The following is a 19,290-nucleotide window of genomic DNA, read 5'->3' on the forward strand; positions in this document are numbered from 1 at the left end:
AAAAACAAATGCCATTATAGAAAAATAATTTTTAAATAGAACAAAGCATAACCGAGTAACAGTAACCCAAATAGTAAAGTATTCATGTAAACACAGATATATAGACCAATATAACATAAATCACTTCAGGGAACAGACACAGACATTCATGGTCAACTAGCTTCCAGCGATACTTTTTTCCATGGAGAAAAAAGTCCTCTCACCAAATGATGAAACAATTGAACAGCCATATTAGAAAAGAAATGCAAGGACTGGAGAGATGGCTCAATGGTTAAGAGCATTGACTACTCTTCCAGAGGTCTTGAGTTCAATTCCCAGCAACCACATGGTGGCTCACAACCATCTGTAATGAGATCTGATGCCCTCTTCTGGTGTGTCTGAGGACAGCTACAGTGTGCTCATATACAAAAAAGAAAGAAAGAAAGAAAAAGAAAGAAAGAAAGAAAAGAAAGAAAGAAAGAAAGAAAGAAAGGAGGGAGGGGAAGGAAGGAAGGAAAGGTAAGAGAGAAATAAGAAACCAACTCCCTCTTGGAAAGGCTAGGACAAACACAAATTATACACCAAATATAAAAACAGTTCAAAATGGATCAGACTTAATGTAGGAGGACAGCTAGCAAATGGCTTTACAGTTTTGGGTTAGACAATGAAAAATCAAAAAGAAAAAAGAAAAAAAGGAAAAAAGCAAGAAAAGGAAAGGAAAGGAAAGGAAAGGAAGGAAGGAAGGAAGGAAGGAAGAAAGAAAGAAAGAAAGAAAGGAAGAAAGAAAGAAAGGAAGAAAGAAAGAGAGAAAATAGGTTGGACATGGTGGTTCATGCTTATATATGCTTATAATCTCAATACTTAGGCAGAAGCAGGAGAATTGCTACGAGTTTGAGAAATTAACCTGGTCTACATTATGAGTTCCTGACATGCCAAGGCTACCATAGTGAAACTCTACCTCAAAAACAAAACTGGACAGAATCATCTATTGACAGATGAATGGAGAAGCAAAATACAGGATATAATGGAATATTCAGTCTTCAAAAAGGAAAGTCTGACATAGGGTACAACATGAGCCTGCAGAATGAACCCGGCACAAAATAATATACAGTGTAATTCTACTTCTAGAAGGTAGTCAAAAACAGACAAAAAGTAGGAAGGTTGTGGGAATCAAGGGGGGAACAGTTACGGGACAAACAGAGGAGGGAAAGCAGAATTATTGTTTAGTAAGTGCAGTTTCAGTTTTATAAGCTGAGGAAGTCAGAAACACAGGAGGCGGTAACAATGCCCACTATGAATACGTTTGCCGTCACTGGGCCACATACACATCTAAGGACACTTAGGATGGAGCTGGTGAGATGGCTCAGCAGGTAAAGGTGATCTATGCCAAGTCTGATAAACTGAGCCTCTAGGAGCCGCATGGCATATTCACCCCTAAGCCCACATATACACAATAATGCAATAAAACATTTTAGAAGTAGTAAAATTATTAGTTTTATATGGATTTTGCTAAGAATTTTTAAAACTTGCAAAAACATTTTTTGATGAACTTAAACACATTATGCTAAGTGGGAGGTCAGATACAAACAGATGTCTACTGTGTGGTTCCATTTGCATGCTATTCCAAAGACACTAAAACGACAGGAGCACAGGGCCGTGAGACGAAAGCTCAGGCAGGGAAGGCCTAGACAGCACGCCCAACGTCCACAGAGCTCCGTCCATGAACAAAAGCTCCTGCAAACTGACCTTTGACCTCCACGTGCAAGATGTGCCAGATGTACCACAACAAGTTAATAAATTAATTAATTTAAAAACTGGGCTAGATAACGTATCAGTTGTTGCCACACACGGGTGAGGGAGGGGAGGGGGCGCGCGTCACAGCAAAGGGAGCTTTTGAGGCTAACCGCCTGTTCTGTTCTGCCTGTGGCAGGTATGTGTCTCAAGCGTGACTTTCATTACATGTACACTGCTTTCCCAAACCTGAGTTGACAGAAGCAATGGAGGGTGACACCCAGACCAGGAGCATCCGAAACAAAGGCGTCCTTCCTACCTTTCCTCGACTTTGACGGACAGCTGGTTGCAGAGGCGGTGGACATACTGGGCGTAACTTTCTGCCAGAGTCATGTCGTAAGCTGTCAGGTGGATATTTAAAACCCCATATTCATAATCTGTCCCCACATTGATGGCTCTCAGTTCTACTTTTGCTTTCTTCTTTTTGGGCTGAATAAAAAAAAAAAACAAAAAAAAAAAAAACCAAACAAACAAAGAGAAAGGAAATAAGTCAAAGTATTTCATAAGAAATTTAATCAGCTGGGCATCGTGGGGAAGGCTTTTAACTCCAGTACTCCAGAGGCAGGGGGCAGATGGATTTCTGTAAGTTCAAAGCTAACCTGGTCCACCTGGAGAGCTTCACACCACCCAGGGATAGAAGAAGTAAGGAGGAGGAGGAGGAAGGGGGAGGGAGGAAGAAGGAGGATGAAAGAGGAGGAAAAAGAAGAGGAAGAAGGAGGGAGAGGAAGAGGAAGAGGAAGAAGAAGAAGAAGAAGAAATAATAATTAAATCATAATGGGTTCATATTTTTAAAAACCAAGCTTTCAAGTAAAATTGTTTACCATTTTTCCCCCAGGTTACCCTTTTGAGATGCTAACATTCTCATGGGAATGAATAGGCAATTTCCCTTACCAATGGCCAGTACAAGAATAGATCTTGTATTATTTTAACAAGGCTACGCGTGACTGTCTCTGCCATTACCTGGTTTTGAGGCTCACCTCCCATCTCTAACCTGTTTCTCAAATTGCAAATGGATAGTTATGGTATAGCAAAAAAATTACTTCCTTTTTTTTGGTGTTGATTATTAAACTCCATTGGAGTATGAACTCCATTGATTAGCTAACCAACCTAAGATGCTTTTGTTTGTTTACTCGATATTTGTTTCATGTGTGTGTGTGTGTGTGTGTGTGTGTGTGCGGGGGTGTGTGTGATGGCACATGAGTAGAAGTCAGAGCACAAACTGAGGAACTGATTTTCTTTCCACCAAGTTAATTCCAGGCTTGGCAGCAGGCTCCTTTCCCCTCTGAGTGATCTTGCCAGTCACACAGTCCGCTTTTAGTATTACAGGAAACAGGAGTCAAGAGTCACTTTTTTTTTTTTTTTACATGAACAACCAGGTCAATCAACCCAGCATCACAGCAATGTATCACCTGTGTCGTGTACTAAATATCCAGTGATGTTTCTGTACTGGTATTTTGTTCTGTTGAGTGCTGTGTCTATGCTTCAGTCTATATCACATTGTCTCCAGTAATAACTGGAGATTTGTTCTGTCTTGTTGCTGTAAAAATCATTTTTAAAGGCAGTTGGGGGTTGAGGTACAGCTCAGATAAAGCTTGTTCTTAGTACTCGAGAAGGCGCAGGCTGAATTTCCTGCACTAAAGGAGGGGGACAGCTAATCACGGTAGTGCGTACCTAGGATCCTAATACCTGGCAGGAAGGTCACAAACTCAAGGCCAACCTAGGTTACGTAGTAAGACCTGTATCTTACATATCTTAAGTCGTCCCTGTACAGCAGCTACACAGTACTCTTCCTGACAGAGCTTCACCACTTTCCAGTCACTAAGAGATCCAGTGTGGTGAATGAAGGAGGGGCTTACGAATACAGTAATTCTGACGAAAGACTCTCACAAAATGTTCTGATCCTTGAACAAAATGTTGAATGTAAAGTGATTAATACAGACAACACATATTCCAGATTTTAATCCTGATTCTGTATGAGAAAAACATGGGGCTGGAGAGATGGCTCAGAGGTTAAGAGCACTGACTGCTCTTCCTGAGGTCCTGAGTTCAATTCCCAGCAACCACATGGTGGCTCACAACCATCTGTAATGGGATCTTGGCACCCTCTTCTAGCGTACAGGCATATATTCAGGCAGAACACTGTATACATAATACATAAGTCTTAAAAAAAAAGGAAAACATGAAGCCTGAAATATTAAGGTTTCTCTTTCAGAGTTACATAGCCAGAAAAAATAGACTTCAGGAACTAAAATCCAGAACTACTTAAGAGCAATGCAGATAGTTATCTAGAGCAGGTTCCTCTGTATTACTAAAGTTTCCAACAGGAGTGGCAGCTGCAGCCTTGCTGTGAGTGGAAAGCCAACCATAGACCCACAATTTCCCTGGCCAAATCCAGCCAGAAGGATTCTTTACCATTACAGTAAACACTGGTCAGAAGGCTGAATGAAGTCTGGAAGCAAAGCGAGTGGGTGCAGAGCCCAGCAGGGAGGGGGAGCTCCTCTGAGGACTGCAGGAGGGTTTCTGTAGCCAAAGGAAGTGCCAGGCCTCTTCAAAGGCACTGCTTTAAGAGAACAAAGAAAGCTGATTCCAGTATCCTTCTTGGCACCCCCTGCTTTTCCATGCTGGCCTAGATCTGCCTGGACAGATCCACATTACCAACAGCATGGTGATATTATTTTTCAGTTCTAAGCCAGGGTACAGCACAGACAAGAGCTTAACTGAATATAATTCCAGACACTAATTTCTATAAAAAAAAAATCCTTAGTGGTGTTTTTTGTTGTTGCTGCTTTGGGGGTTATTGGGGATTAACTCAAGGCCTTGTGCATGTCAGACACATGCTTTACCACTGAGCTACAACCTCCTTTCCCTGGTTTATGTAATCTTATTGTACTTTGCTCCCCCCTCCAGCCCCTCCCCCGCCTCTATTCATCCTCTCCTCTATTCCTACTGCCGAGTCCAGGCCTTAATGAATGCCCGTGGGGAATTATTAGAGACATCTGAAAGGGATAAATATGGACAGAGCTGTGCTTTGGAAGCCTACCCTAGCAGCACATGGAGAGCCAGGCAGGAGAGAAAAGAAGGCTAGGAAAAGAGTGTCAGGGACAGTGCCAGGGACAGTGCCAGGAACAGTGGTGACTGCCCCTCAAACCTCAGCGCTGCTGTGGCTGGCCTGGATGTGCTGGGGTGGCACAGGGTAGAGTGGCCCACCTATGTTCCCTTAGGATTATACTCTGATCCTCCAAACGGACCAAAAAAAAAAAAAAAATTAACCACTTCTGTACAAGAATCAATACTGCTTCGCGGGTACTCTGGAGGCAAGTTTTTGCCCACTCTTATTGGCAAAGAGCTGACAGAACATAAAATTAGAACCATGGGTTCTCTTACAGTTGAAAGAGATCTTGAGAGATTATTTTGTCTCTCCTTCCCTGATATAGAAACAAATACTTGTTTAAGGTCTTAACAGTAAGGGCAAAGGTAAGTACTTTCTGTCTACTGAGGGCAGGAAGCAGACCTGCTCTATACTGTAAAGAGAGAGCATCTGTCTGTTTGTCTTTAGAGGAGGAGACCCTGGAAAGAGGTGCATCATCCAACATCTCCAAGCTCAAACCCTGACTGCTGCGATGTTCAGCTTCCAGACATTTGAGTGACAAGGAAACTGAGCTGAGTGCCTGAAAGATCTGGGGATGGTCCTCTGGGAAGTCTGTAATGATCTGAGGGTGCATGCTGACTGGGCGGGCATATTTATAATTCAGTGTCAAACACTCGAGAGGCAGCTTCCTCATTTGTAACAGCAATTACTGTAAAGCTGAACCTTTGATGAGCTTCTATAAAATGGAAAGAGCGTAGATGTTAGATGCGTTCTGACCATCTTAAGTTCAAATACTCATTCTGAAATCACCAGTCGCTTGGGTAAAAGTCATTAACCTTTCTAGGTCTCTGCTTTCCTCAATGACATCTTTAATAACCAATATATTATTGAATATACAGCTCTAACACCATAAAAATGAAATGATGTTTGCAAAGCTCAGTGTATAGCAGCCATAGCATCTGGTATAAAAAAAGAAATTGTTTTGTAGTGTTTCTGTTCTTGCTTCTCTTGAGGCAGGCTCTCACTATGTAGTCCTGGCTGGCCTGGAACTCACTATGTAGGCTGACCTTGAATTCAGCTACCTCTGCCTCCTAAGTGCTGGGACTAAAGATATGCGCCAACCACCATGCCTCATCCTTTAAATATATTCCTAATAAGACGCCTGTCACTGCTTCCCCATCCACCTCTGATGGTGATGGTGATGATGGTGGTGGTGGTGATGATGGTGATGGTGATTGGGCTTAGAGATGAAAGGACGAATGAGACATAGCACCTGTTACATAAAATGAGGTAGGGATTTGACTACCTACAGTAAGGGCTTGAACAAGATAGAGGTTTCTTTCTTTTTAATATAGAAATCAATTAAGTATACCATCATTTGTCCTGCTGTACTTCTCATTTGTAATATAAAAATTTGTAATTTGAAAGAATAGTTGTGGCAGGGTAAGACTCCTAGGGATCTAGAGACCAGAGGCTCTCATAACAAAGGCCAGGTTTTTATGGAAGCCATTCTTTGAGTCTGGAAAATCCCCATGTAACAATTCTATGCTCTGTATAGCTCAGTGTAACAAATTACCCCAAGCAACTAGATGCTCCCAGATGACTGTCACACACCCAGAGTGTGTGAATACAGTTGGCATTTAACAAATCTTTATTGTGCTGACATCCATAATATCTTCATTGACTCTTGCAGGAAACGTTACTTCATTTACATATTCATTCATTTGAAACTGACAGGTTAAATAGTACTTCAACACGTACATATGCATATATGCACAGACATACACATACATGCATATTTACACATATATGTGCACACATACATGTATATGTACATATACAAATATATATGCATATATACATACATACAGAACTGCGTGTGTGTTTCATCTTTCCAGTAAAGCACTCAGCACATGACCTCAGTTGGATCTGGAGATCTTTCTCAACTGACTGTGCCTTTGCAGGACCAAGTCCTGCTCACCTGAGCATCATGCTCAGCAGAGAACGAGCGCACAGTGGATATTCAACGATGACACTTCTATTCTGAGATACAAGGAGCAGACTTTTAAGGGGAAATTTGGGTCCTAGTACAAGACAAGTGTTCCCAAGCCATTTCTGTAACCCATGTCTGGAACTGCAGTTACCAAGACAAAATGACAATCTTGTTCTAGTTAGTGAGGACTACTAGCTATAAAGGAATTCTGACAGACTGTGGCCATGAATACTGACCTCTACATACAGACACTAATGCAAGGTAAACACATGTCCAAATGGGAGACACCTCTTTTGTGTCAACAGTAGAAACAGCATAGTTTCCTAGAGGAAAGGTATCTGGCTTGCTAGAGGCCACTCTGTAAAGACGGAAATCTTTATGAAAGTCACAGCTTACTCTTGCCCCAGAACCTGGAAAACCACCTATGTTGCTTCTGATTTCACCCTCCCACATCTTCCTCTCTGCAATTCTGATTGCTGAGCTGCTACTGCCTCAAGATTGGAAGCTGTGTGTGCATGGGTGTGGTACACACACACACACACACACACACACACACACACACACACATAATAAATGACAAGTATCTCCAGAAGCTAGTTTTCTCCTTCCACCATGGTTCCCAGTAATGAAAGTCAGCTTGTGCAGCAAGCACTTTTATCCATTGAGCAATCACAGCAGCCAGTGATTATTATTTTAAATAAAAAAGTGATAGAGAAACTCACTAGTATAATACGCCCCCCAAATTTCAATGTGTAGAACAAAGTAGAGAAATAAAGGGACTTTGAATATACTATAACACAAACGGACAGGATTGTGGGCCGAATATAAAAGCCCATGAAGTCTGGTGGTTTAACAAGATTTTGGCTTCATGAGAATTTGACCTTGGTGGTTTGTGCTGCTTCTTGTAATTTTGACCAACTGTTAATAACTAGAATGGGGTCTCCCGGCAGCTAGACTACTATTACTTTAAACCTGCCAAAGGGGGAAAAATCACTCAAAAAAACTCTGAAGCATTTAAAATCCCACAGAAGGATGCGAGGCACTTGGAGAAACAGATTTACAAAGGAAGTGCTGAATCCGGAGTCACGCCCTGGAAATCATCCCTTGCTGTCATGAGTCAAGCTGGGGCTTGCAGTATAGGAACCACGGAGAAACCGGGAGGATGTGAATTCACGGAGGAAAGAGTAGAGCAAAGGCACAGAGGCCAGAGAGAACATGGGTGTGTGAGAAAGTGTGCAGGTCAAGAGAGGCTGGGCCTGGGGGGTAGCTGCGGGCTACAATGGTTTGTTCCCGCCTCCACAACACTTCCCCTAAAGCTGCACTCTATCCCTCCTCTCATTATGTCCTCAGAAACAAGAACTCATGATTTTAGGGATAAGAACCAAGTGAAGAGTTACAAATTAGGCCAGGCAAAAAAGAGGTCAAGCAGCATAGACAAGAAGACATGAACTAGATGCCCCTTCCTTTCCAAGGTTCCAAAGTCTAATCCAGCATTCAGGAGGCAAAGGGAGCATGTGGATCTCTGTGAATTCCAGGCCAGTCAGGGCCTCAGTGAGACCCTGTCTCAAAACAAACAACCCTCCCTTAAAGAACAACCCAAAACTCTCAGAAGACTGAGTAGTGCATTTGAAAGGAGGGAAAGGACAGCATCAGCAGAACAGAGAAAAGACACTCGGAGCATGAGCTTGAGAACTGACTAGCATCTCCTTGGGGACATCAAACGCCAAGAGAATGAGAAAGACAAAAGGCACGGAGAAAATGGGAACCTGGCTACTTACAGCTTTTGCTGTTGTTGTCTGATTATTTGTTGGTTTTCTTACCCTGAGGTTTCAAGGAGACCACACAATTATCTAGGCCAGGTCCCCGGAGGGGTGAAAAGTGACAAGACAGAGCCTCTGTAAGCTATAGATGAAAGCTTTCATTGTGCTGTCCTGAAGAGCACCACCCAGCACCACTGCACGGTGTGACAAACAGTATCAGAGGGCCTAGAGCCCCAGTGAAAGGGAGCCCTACTCCCTCCACACGACCAAGGCCACCTGAAGCAAGCAGCTTGCAGGTATCAGTTCTTCTGCCACCTCTGCTTTACAGACCCCCTCCTCCCCCAAGCAGCTCCAGTAACCACATTTCAACTCAGTTGGATCAATATTTTATATTGTCCCTGCATGGTGCCGGGCCCTATGATGGACACTGAGGACACAGAGAAAAGAGATACATGTCCTCTACCCTTAGGGATCTTGCAATCTAGAAGAGGAGGAAGCCATCAAAACAGACAGGCACAGACAGTAAGTCCTAGGACACAGGGAACACAAGGAACACACAGTAGAGCAAATAACTCCGTGCAGGAGCCCCAAGAAGGCTTCTCAGAGGATGATTCATTTCTGTCCTAGTTAAGACTGAAGTGAGCCAGGGGTAGTGGTGCATGACTGTGATCCCAGCCCCGGGAAGCCCACAGCAGGAGGACCATAAGTTAAAAGAAAAAAAAAGTTGAGAAATGTTTTAAGTGAGGAAGGGAGCAAACATAGGAGAGGCCCTGAAACAGGCATGAAAGGCAAGAGGCACAGTATAGGAATCAGGGGGCCTGAGAGGCAAGAGAAGAAGCCATTAAGAAATTGTTTTCCGGGGTTGGGGATTTGGCTCAGTGGTAGAGTGTTTGCCTAGCAAGTGCAAGGCCCTGGGTTCGGTCCCCAGCTCTGAAAAAAAAAAAAAACAAAAAACAAAAACAAAGAAAGAAAGAAAAAAAGAAATTGTTTTCCTACCAATTTTAAACAGGCAAGGCATCAACGGGCATATTAAATAATAAGCTTCTGTTCATTAAACACTATAAAGATTCATGGTATCTGAATTGAAAGTTGTTGAACTATTTGGAGCCAAAGTTTCGCAGCCTTTATGGAGACTCTGACAAATGCTCCGAGGGCTGGGTATGCACCTTAGCGAGACCACTCCTGTCCACCATGTAGAAGGCCCTGGGCTTGAGCCATACCACCAGGGGGATAATATAGATAAATGCTATAAACTCAGCTGCACAAGGTGTCTTGGGCTTCTAATTCCAAGTCTCATATAAGAGTCTTTTTACATATAATTAATTTCAGTATCTATGGGACCTAAACAGATAAGGCTAATTTGCCCAGAATCACAAAGCTTAACCAGGGCAGAAGGACCCTGCACATGTTGCCTGTGGGGAGCCTGCCTGACATAGGTCTCAAGTGCGAATGTTCTTCTTATGAAACTCTTTTATGGCAAGTTCAGCAGCTGGGAGGTCCAAATACAGTGCTCTGCACCCTGCTTTAGAGAGAGGCCATGGCAGGTATACAGTTGTATGGGAGAGTTAAAAGAAACCACAGAAGCGAACGCTGTTGAAGATTCCCTAACTAGACCAACACGATCTTCTCAATTGTAGTGCTTATAGGAAGCCATAGACTCAAAGTCAAAGTAAAGCCTCCTCACATGCAGGGAAATTTAACTACCCACAGGAGCATTGGGGCCACAGAAACAGATGAAATGACTGAATAATGTTTGGTAATGCTCCCCCGTTATTACTCACAAAGACCCAAGGACTGCATACATATTTAAATCTATAAATACTCTAAAAACCAGTTATTAGGCTGAAAATATCAATCCATCTCCTACTTACCATACACCATTCATTCAACTTGTGTTGATTGAAATTTTTATTTATTTTTGTTTTTAATTGCATGTCTGCGTCTGTGCGTGGGTATGTGCACATGACTACAGAAACCCAGGGAGGCATTGTATCCCCTGGAGCTGGAGTTATGGGCTGTTCTGAGCCATTTGATATGGGTTTGGGGAACCAAACTTGGGCCCTCTGCAAGAGAAGTTCATACAGCAGGGCTACGGTGGCGCACACCTTTAATCCTAGCTCTTGGGAGGCAGAGGCAGGAGGATCTCTGAGTAGGAGCACAGCCTACAGTTCTACAGATCTTAGAACAGTCATGCTTTTATGTATTGAGAAATCTCTTCCATCCCTCCACTAATGTTAACTTATGATTTCCATGCTGAGGTCCGTGCTCTACAAGTACAAAGAAGACCTTTGTCTTCAGAGTATCTTAAATAATAAAAACTGGGAGAGTAGGGTCTTCGTGAAATAATCTGGCCAAGGAGCAAGATGAGAAGCTGGCAGGACCTCCAGTCTACACGAATCCAAACCACATAACCAGAGACGACTGAGGGCAAACTCCAGCTCCTGTGACTCCCTGTGTACATAGGATTGTCACGTCTTTGTGACCCCTGTGGCATGCTCCTTTCACACAGGACTTGCCTGCGTCTTACCTCTAGCACTTTCACCAAGTGTCTGTATCTTCCGATGCCGTGAGTGGGCTTTGTCTTGTAGTGCCGACAGGTCCTCACAATACCACCTAAAGGGAGCAAGCCAAAGCCACAGCCTATGTGTGAAGGTGGTTCTCGTGGTTCCCATTTCCCCTTTGTTCTCTCCTTTTAGCGCCTGAAATATCTTCAGCCCCTACCACTCATCATTCCTTGGGAAATTATTTTCCAAAAAAAAAGTCAGTGATGGCCAGGGAGACAAAGTACATTTTAATGAAGCTCTTGTGTCATCTTGTTCCTCAACAAGCAACATTATTTTGACATTTTTTGTTTCTTGGTTTGCTGGGTATTTTTGTTGTTGTTTCTTTATTTATTTGTTTTTGAGGACCAGTGCAATGGCTTAGCAGGTAAGGGTGCTCCTGCCAAGACCGATGACCTGAGTCTCAACTGCCGGACCCACATCATAGGACAAAAATACTCCTGCAAGCCGCCTTCTGTCCTCCATACGTGTGCACACATACCAACCACAAGTCAGCCATATGTGTGCACACACATACACACACACACACACACACACAAACAGAGAAACCACAAATCATCCATCTGTGCACACACACACAGACCACAAATCATCCATATGTGCACACACACATATAGAAACCACAAATCATCAATCCGTGCACACACACACACACACACACACACAGAGAGAGAGAGAGAGAGAGACCACAAATCATCCATAAATTAATAAAATATTCTTTTTAGCAAGGCCATGTTGGCACACACCTTTATCCCTAGCACTTGGGAGGCAGAAGCAAGAGGATCTGAGTTCGAGGCCAGCCTGATCTACAGAGTGAGTTCTAGGACAGCCAGGGATACACAGAAAAACTCTATCTTGAAAAACAAAAAGCAAACAAACAAACAAAAAAAAACCCCAAACCCCAAATTAATATATAAATTTTTATATTATAAACATCCACCAAAGAAAAGGATCACACATTTCTATAAATTCTTTTTTTTTTTTTGAACCACAGTTTTTCTGTGTTGCCCTAGAACTTGTTCTGTAGACCAGGCTGGCCTCAAACTCACAGAGATCCCCCTGCCTCTCCCAAGTGCTGGCATTAAAGGTGTGCACCTCCACCACCCGGCAGTCAAGACTCCTAAACATCATGCAGTACTGTGTATGCCTCAGCAGCTCACCTCCGGCCTGGTCTGCCAGCTACCACCAATAAACAAAAGTGGTGCGACTCCTTTCTGTTTACAGCACAACAGTCAATGTACACCCCCCCAAATCTAGGTACAGGTGTATATGCCATTACTCTACACATGCATATTGCAGTGGGCTTGGGAGGATGACTTACATTGCTTTCAATACACACAAGCATGCACACAGGTATGTTTCTGTTGGTCTCTATATTCTCTTTTAGTTATCATTGCTATCTTTATTCATAAATAAAAACAAAATGGCATTAGTGATTAGTATTAACTGTTAATTAACTGTCAACTCGACAGGATTACAACCACCAAAAGACCAGCCCCTGAGTGTGTCTGTGAGGGATTTTCTAGGTTAGTCTCCAGAGGTGGTAAGACCCACCCTAAATGTGGGTAGTACATCGCATGGCCTGGGTGGGAGGGCTACACAAAACAGAGGAAGCTGGCTGAGCACCAGCACTCACTTCTCTGCTTCCTACTGTGGAACAACATGACCAGATGCCTCTTGTTCCCACCACCACGTGCTCCCCATCATGACAGACTGGCTACCTTCCAACTGTGAAATAAAGCAAACCATCCCTTCCTTAAGTTGCTTCCCGTCAGGTATCTGCCTGGAACTATGAAAAAATTAACTAATACGGGTAACTCCCAAAATTTGGTGAAATGATCAAGTTATCCTATGAGTATGAGATAAAATTACCACTTACACTTGGGTCTATCTGACTGCTGAAAATCACTAGGTCATAGCACTTGAGATTGTATGATAATATACTAAACATAATAAAAATATAATAACAGACTTCAGAGTTATGCCTCTAATAAACTTATTAGAGGAATAAAGTAGAGGATTAGTGCTGTAGTTGTAGGAAAGCATACAGGACCTGATGTGGGGCCCATGCAAGACTGGGAGAGTGGCTGTAAATGTGAGAGGGCCCCGCCAAAGACTTTACAGTGAGTCAGGGGGCCTAAAACCAACAAAACTAGTCCTTGTTAAGAGGTTGGATCTCAGGGGTTGGGGATTTAGCTCAGCGGTAGAGCGCTTGCCTAGGAAGCGCAAGGCCCTGGGTTCGGTCCCCAGCTCCGAAAAAAAGAACCAAAAAAAAAAAAAAAAAAAAAAAGAGGTTGGATCTCATCATGAACAGAAATAAGCAAAAAAAAAAAAAAAGTATATGTATGCTGTGTTTTTAAAAGGATTTTATGTGTATGAGTGTATGATTTTATTTAGTTTATGTGGATCAAATGCATGTAGTAACTGCAGAGGCCAGAAGAGGGCATCAGATTCCCCTGGAACTGTGAGCCAATATATGGGTGCTGGGAACTGAACCCAGGTCCTCTGCAAGAGCAGCAAATGCTCTTAACTTCTGATCCATTGCTCTACCCCCTCTGCCATGTTTTTAAAAGATCATTTTGGTTGTGTGTGGAGGGAGTGGGGAGGAGCACCAACGAAGCCTTAGGTGACTGGAAGGTGAGATGTTGCTCCTCCTGGTCTTTCTATGCCCTCTCTTTACTCCACCCTCTACAGCCACAGAGCAGTCCTTCTGAAAAGAAATTTCTAGTCATTATGCTTTTCCATTAATTCAACCTTTTATCTATTTCATACATGCAAATCTTGGAATTATTCACTATTGGCCAGATACTACAGTCAGAACTGAATGAGACAGAAAAAAGTTTTGCTGCATTTTTCAATGTTTGGTGGCTTTTCACAGCCCAGAGATGAGGTTTCCTAGCTAAGCATTTTAAGGGCCTTGTCTTTATAGTCTAGGCCCAGTTACCTTATCCCCTCTCCTATTCTGTAGGACCTGCTTGCCAGTCTACAGAGGCCCTGTAGATCTTCGGCTGTGCCCCTCATCTTGGTGGCATTCCTCTGCACCCCTAAACACACAAAGATCAAGAGTTCAGCTACAGAGTCAGTGCTCCCTCATACCTGCCTACATTGCAAAATAAAACATTGTGTGTAAATTAAAAACCCAGATGTCAATCATCATGCTGAAGTACATAGACAATCATCTATCGGTGACTTCAAAAAGCAGAAAAGAAACTGATCTTTGAGATGATGATACAGCCCAAGTTGCAAGGGCTGCAAACGTTTGCCTAAGTCTCTCATCTGCAGGAATTCCTTGGCAAGGAGACACTCTTAAATTCAGTTTGGGGCAATTGCTATAATTAGAGCTGCTGGTAATTAAAAAGCTAGTTCAAACTACTGTTAAATTAACCATTTCCCCCTTAAATGAAAGGTTTGGGTCAAATTGTCAGTGGTTAAGCTGTCTAATTAACCAGTTGTTTTTATTGTAAAATCGTAAATTTGAAAGCCTCTTATTCTCAGTAAATTCAACTGGCTTCTTTCCCTCTATGTTGTGTCATTAAAGCTACATCTGCCATCTCAGTAACATTCCAGACTCCTGGGAGGAAGGCCACCCTTCACTGACAAATGAAGATATCCAGTCGCCACAGTTGTGAGATGTAAACCCATACTTCTCTCCTTCCGGTGTCTGTGCCACCCACAACTCTCCTTCAGAATTCTGGTTTACTAACAGGGAACCAAGCCTGTCAATCTAGAAGAAGAGTAACACTGTGTTGTAATTATTTCTCCTTAGAAGTTGGAACAAGCATTTTCAGCAGAGCCATGCAGGTAGAGAAAGAGGATGAAAATGAACAGCAGTGGCCAAGAATCTAATTACAGAATATTCTCTCCATTCAATACACCCGAGTCCTTCAAGGACAGAGAAAAAGCTAGCACCTGGCAAACAATATATGCTCCATGTATATTTAAAAAAACAAAACAAAAATGGCTCCCTAAATATTCTAACAAAGTGATCTACAGTGATTTGTTCCTGGCAGCTGCCTACTTTGTTCTGTCAAAATATCTTTGTGTCCTCCCTTCAATGCTTCCTAGGCTTGGATATTCCATATTCTTTCTACCTTTTTCATATACTGTGCTCAGAGGGCACCAGATCTCATTATAGATGGTTATGAACCACCATGTGGTTGCTGGCAATTGAACTCAAGACTTTGGAAGAACAGCCAGTGCTCTTAACCTTGGAGCTATCTCTCCAGTCCCCTTGTCTCAAACTTCTTAAACATAACGTTGGGCCGCTGAGATCCAATGGTGAGTTACAGCATTGAACTCAGGCCCTCTGCAAGAGAAGTACACATTCTTTTTTAAAAAAAACTTATTCACTTTATATCCCCTTCACTGACCCCTCCTGGTCACCCCATCCCACAAGCCTTCCCCCATTCGTAACCATCTCTCCAGCACTAAGACATAATGTACTGGGGCAATAGCACTACCAATAAAGTGCTTGTCTTGTCCTGAAGACCTGAGTTCAGGTGCCCAGTGTCCACATAATGATTAAATAGGGCAGCATATCCCAGTAACCCCTGCAGTAGGGAGGGGTGGGTGAAAACAGGAGGATCCCTGAGGCTTGCTGATCTAGCTGAAATCAGGTTAAATGAGAGACACTGTCTCAAAAGTGTATACAAATTGAGGAGAACAGCTAACATCAAATTCTGGCATGAACACCTGACACAAATACACACACACACACACACACACACACACACACACACACACACACAGAGCTGCTGGTACTTAGTGATGCCTAGCTTTGGAGTTCAGTATTATAGTGCCTATCCACTCCTGCAACCATTCTGATGGTTACCACATGTATAGCCTCTTACATACTATCTTGTACACTCTGAGTCCATATTTGTTCCTTTCCTTATTCCTTTATCTCTAGTGCTTGTTAGTTACATGACAAACAGCTATTGGGGGGTACCAATGTCTTTGTACTCACAGATAGCACTAGGGAAACCAGGAATGTTAAACATGTAGGATTGTCTCTACAAAGGAAAAGATGTATAACTTGTTCTCTGCCCAGAGGCTGAGAATGGAGATGGTTAGTAGCCTAGGCAACCCACGTGCTATCTGAAGGGCCAGGCCACACCAAGCTCCCACAAACACGACCTGAGGTACTGATAGCTCAGATGACCTCCGTGCTACCTGTATGCTCACCAGATCCTCCCCCAGGCCTTTAAGATAACACATGCAGCCTATCTATAGAGTCCATCTTCATGGAGAAGTGACAAGGATTTGAGAAGAGTTTTGAGGTAATAATGCCTCCTTGAGCACATGGGAAGGTTATTATACCAGATACTTTTTCCCAATTTGTGCTGTAAATAAATATACCTGAAGGAAGCTGCCCAGGGCAGGGCCTAGAAGTCTGAAGCGACACCAGGTACTGAGAGTCCTGTTCAGTCAGATTCACATGAATCGTTACTCTGCCAGCCCTAAAGGTTGTAGAGATCCCAACAAACAACTTTGAATTCTATCACGATGGATAATGCAAACACGCCAAGTAACATTGACTAAAAGTTACTGAGTTAATGAAATTGAAGAGAGTGAATTTGAAAAACAGGTTTGAGACAGTGGCAGGCTTGTAATAACCAGAGAAGCTGCTTTTCAACTGTTTACAACATTTTATCTCACTGAATTTTCAAATACCTCTTTACAACTTACAGTAGTCCTTGCTTTTTAATTGAGGCAACTAAGCTCCAGAGAGGAAGTCAAAGGTCATGGAATAAGTGTCAGCCCTGGAGCATGCCTTTAATCCTAGCGCCTGTAAGCCGGAGGCAGGAGAATCTCTAACTTGAAGTCTAACCTAGACAGGTAAGACTTGACATGCAGTGACTAATCACCAAAGAGGGCAGTGGTAGAGTTTAAACGCAAACTCACGGCAGGGCTCTCGTCCTAACCGCTGCCTGTCCTTACCTATAGTCCTAGCTTGTGTAAGGAAGGATCTGACCTCTGCTACCCTCCTAACAGACGGAGTCAGCATTTTAGGCAAAATCGTTACAGAGACTTAGAGGATTGTTTAGAGAAAGTAGAGCGTACCAAGAAATAATTACCTACCTGCAGAATAAATGGGATTCTCTCCCAAAATTCTGAATCTAGAGAGAAAGAGAGGAAAGTATGTTGAATAAAATTAGATAGTCACATTTATTTGCAAAATTACTATAGCCTTTATGCTCTGTAGTCGGATACACTAACAGTAGGTTCTTCCTTACTCTCTGCTTCCACAAACATTATTAAGCACCTACACACCAGACAAAGTGGTCCTGAGGATGCAGACTAAGTGCAGAATCTCTCATGAGGTCTGGATGGGGACGGTAAATGTAAACAAACAATAGCCAAGAGACAGCGCTGGTTCAGAGCAGAAACGTTCACGAGAGTCCTAGGAAGGTGAGATCTTCAAGCAGGGAGCTAGAAATAGGGAAATGGAACTATTTAAACTGAGTCTAAAACTAGGGGATGGAGCGATGCCTCAGAGGTTAAGAACACTTGCTGCTCTTACAAAGATCCAGGTTCTGTCCTAGCACCCATATAGCAGCTCCTAACTGTCTGTAACTCCAGTTGCAGGGAATCCAATGCCCTTTTCTGGCCTCCCTGGACAAAAGGCATGCACATGGTACACATATATACATGCAGGCAAACTATTCATACATGTACTTTTTTTAAAGTTCTTTCTCTTTCAGTCCCAGGCACTTTGGGAGCTGCAGGTTACTGTGCAGACATGGCCCAGTCTAAGAACCACATAATCATAAACAATCCCAAAAGAGGCCCGGAAATGGCATCAAGAAACCCAGTCTTAGAGATAGGATTCTCTTAAGGAGGTCAACTCCACATTCCTGAGGAATACATGCTCTGCCAAGAAGCACACAGCAAGAAAGACCTGAAGGAGACGCAGGCAGACAATGCATAGGCCATGAGTACACGTGCAGAGGCCATTGAAGCCCTTATGAAGCCTAAGGTGGCTAAGCCCAAGATGGTGAAGGGCCACACCTCCAGCTAAGGCCCAGGCTTCAGCTCCAGCTCAGGCTTCGAGAGGTGCCCAGGCTCTTGTAGGGGCCCCAGAAAGAAAGGCTTCTATTTGCCAGTGTGAAGACAGAGGGACTGCTCTGACACACCTACTACACACTATGTGCAGATGGTCAGTGCCCCATGCTGTTTTTACAAATAAACTTGAGGCAAAGGTTGTTTATAGACAGACAGACAAATAAATGTGACTATGGGCTGGGGTGTAGTCAGAAGGGTTGCCTAGCATGTCCAATGTTTTGGGTTTGACCCTCTAATACTGCAAGAATCAAAAAAAAAAAAAAAAAAAAAAAAAAAGGAGAGGAAGGGAACTGATCTCAATTCTTTAGCACTACAGGAACTCAGGCACAAGTACGAAAAGGGGTTTGGAAAACAGCAAGCAAAAGGATGTGAATAGAACTTTAGTAGGAGATAAGAGGACAGGGAAAAAAATTAAGGCTGGAGAGGTGATCCAGAGCCAGGCCAAGACACTCCCATAAGCTGTGCTGTTTGCTTTTACCTGTGTAGCAAAGGAACACATCTGGAAGATTTTAAGCACAGGAGTGAAATGATCAAGCCTGCGTTTTAAGAACTGAGCAGCGAGTAAGAGATGAAACGGCAAGAGGAGAGACTGAAGCAGGACTGTGAGACAGACATTAAGCCTTCAGTACTAGCCCAGGCTCTAGGAGGGTGGAGGATGAGGACAGCCAGAGCTAGGCTGCACAGGGAAGCAGCAGGAGGATCAGATGGCTCTAGTGCAGCTGACGAGGGAACTGGAGCATTCCAGGTTCTGCGCCCTGAGAAGCTTTGAAACTACACTGTGGTACAGACTTGAGGAAAGCAAATCTGCGATGGAATGCTGACTGGACTATCTCTAACTGTGACATCAGGCAAGGTGTTTGATGTCCCTGTAACTCAGTTATTCCATCTTTAAAATGCAGGCAATAATAGACCATCTCTCATGGGACTGAAATGCTATCTTAATCTGAGTCAGTTTCCTGTCCTGTAAAATGACGGCATTTGTAAGTTCTAGAATAGTTTGTGAAGGTTGGAGTTAAGATGTCAAGTGACTTGGTATCATTGCAGGTGTTTATC

General features: G+C 43.2%; 1 protein-coding gene across 2 annotated transcripts in view; it reads right to left on the reverse strand.

The window, feature by feature from the left end:
- Mrpl48 (mitochondrial ribosomal protein L48) overlaps positions 1-19,290 on the reverse strand; it is a 41,381-nt gene that overhangs the window by 12,735 nt on the left and 9,356 nt on the right. Inside the window, exons 3-5 of one of the 2 annotated variants that reach the window (XM_032893051.1) lie at positions 17,254-17,291; positions 11,139-11,224; positions 2,030-2,199 (exon numbers count right to left, since the gene is read on the reverse strand). In XM_032893051.1, coding sequence (XP_032748942.1) covers positions 2,030-2,199; positions 11,139-11,224; positions 17,254-17,291 — 294 coding nt within the window. The remainder of the gene's footprint in view (positions 1-2,029; positions 2,200-11,138; positions 11,225-17,253; positions 17,292-19,290) is intronic. The other variant, XM_032893052.1, reaches the window with a different exon arrangement.

This window comes from Rattus rattus, chromosome 2 (genome assembly GCF_011064425.1).
Source record: "Rattus rattus isolate New Zealand chromosome 2, Rrattus_CSIRO_v1, whole genome shotgun sequence".
Lineage (NCBI taxonomy): Eukaryota > Metazoa > Chordata > Mammalia > Rodentia > Muridae > Rattus > Rattus rattus.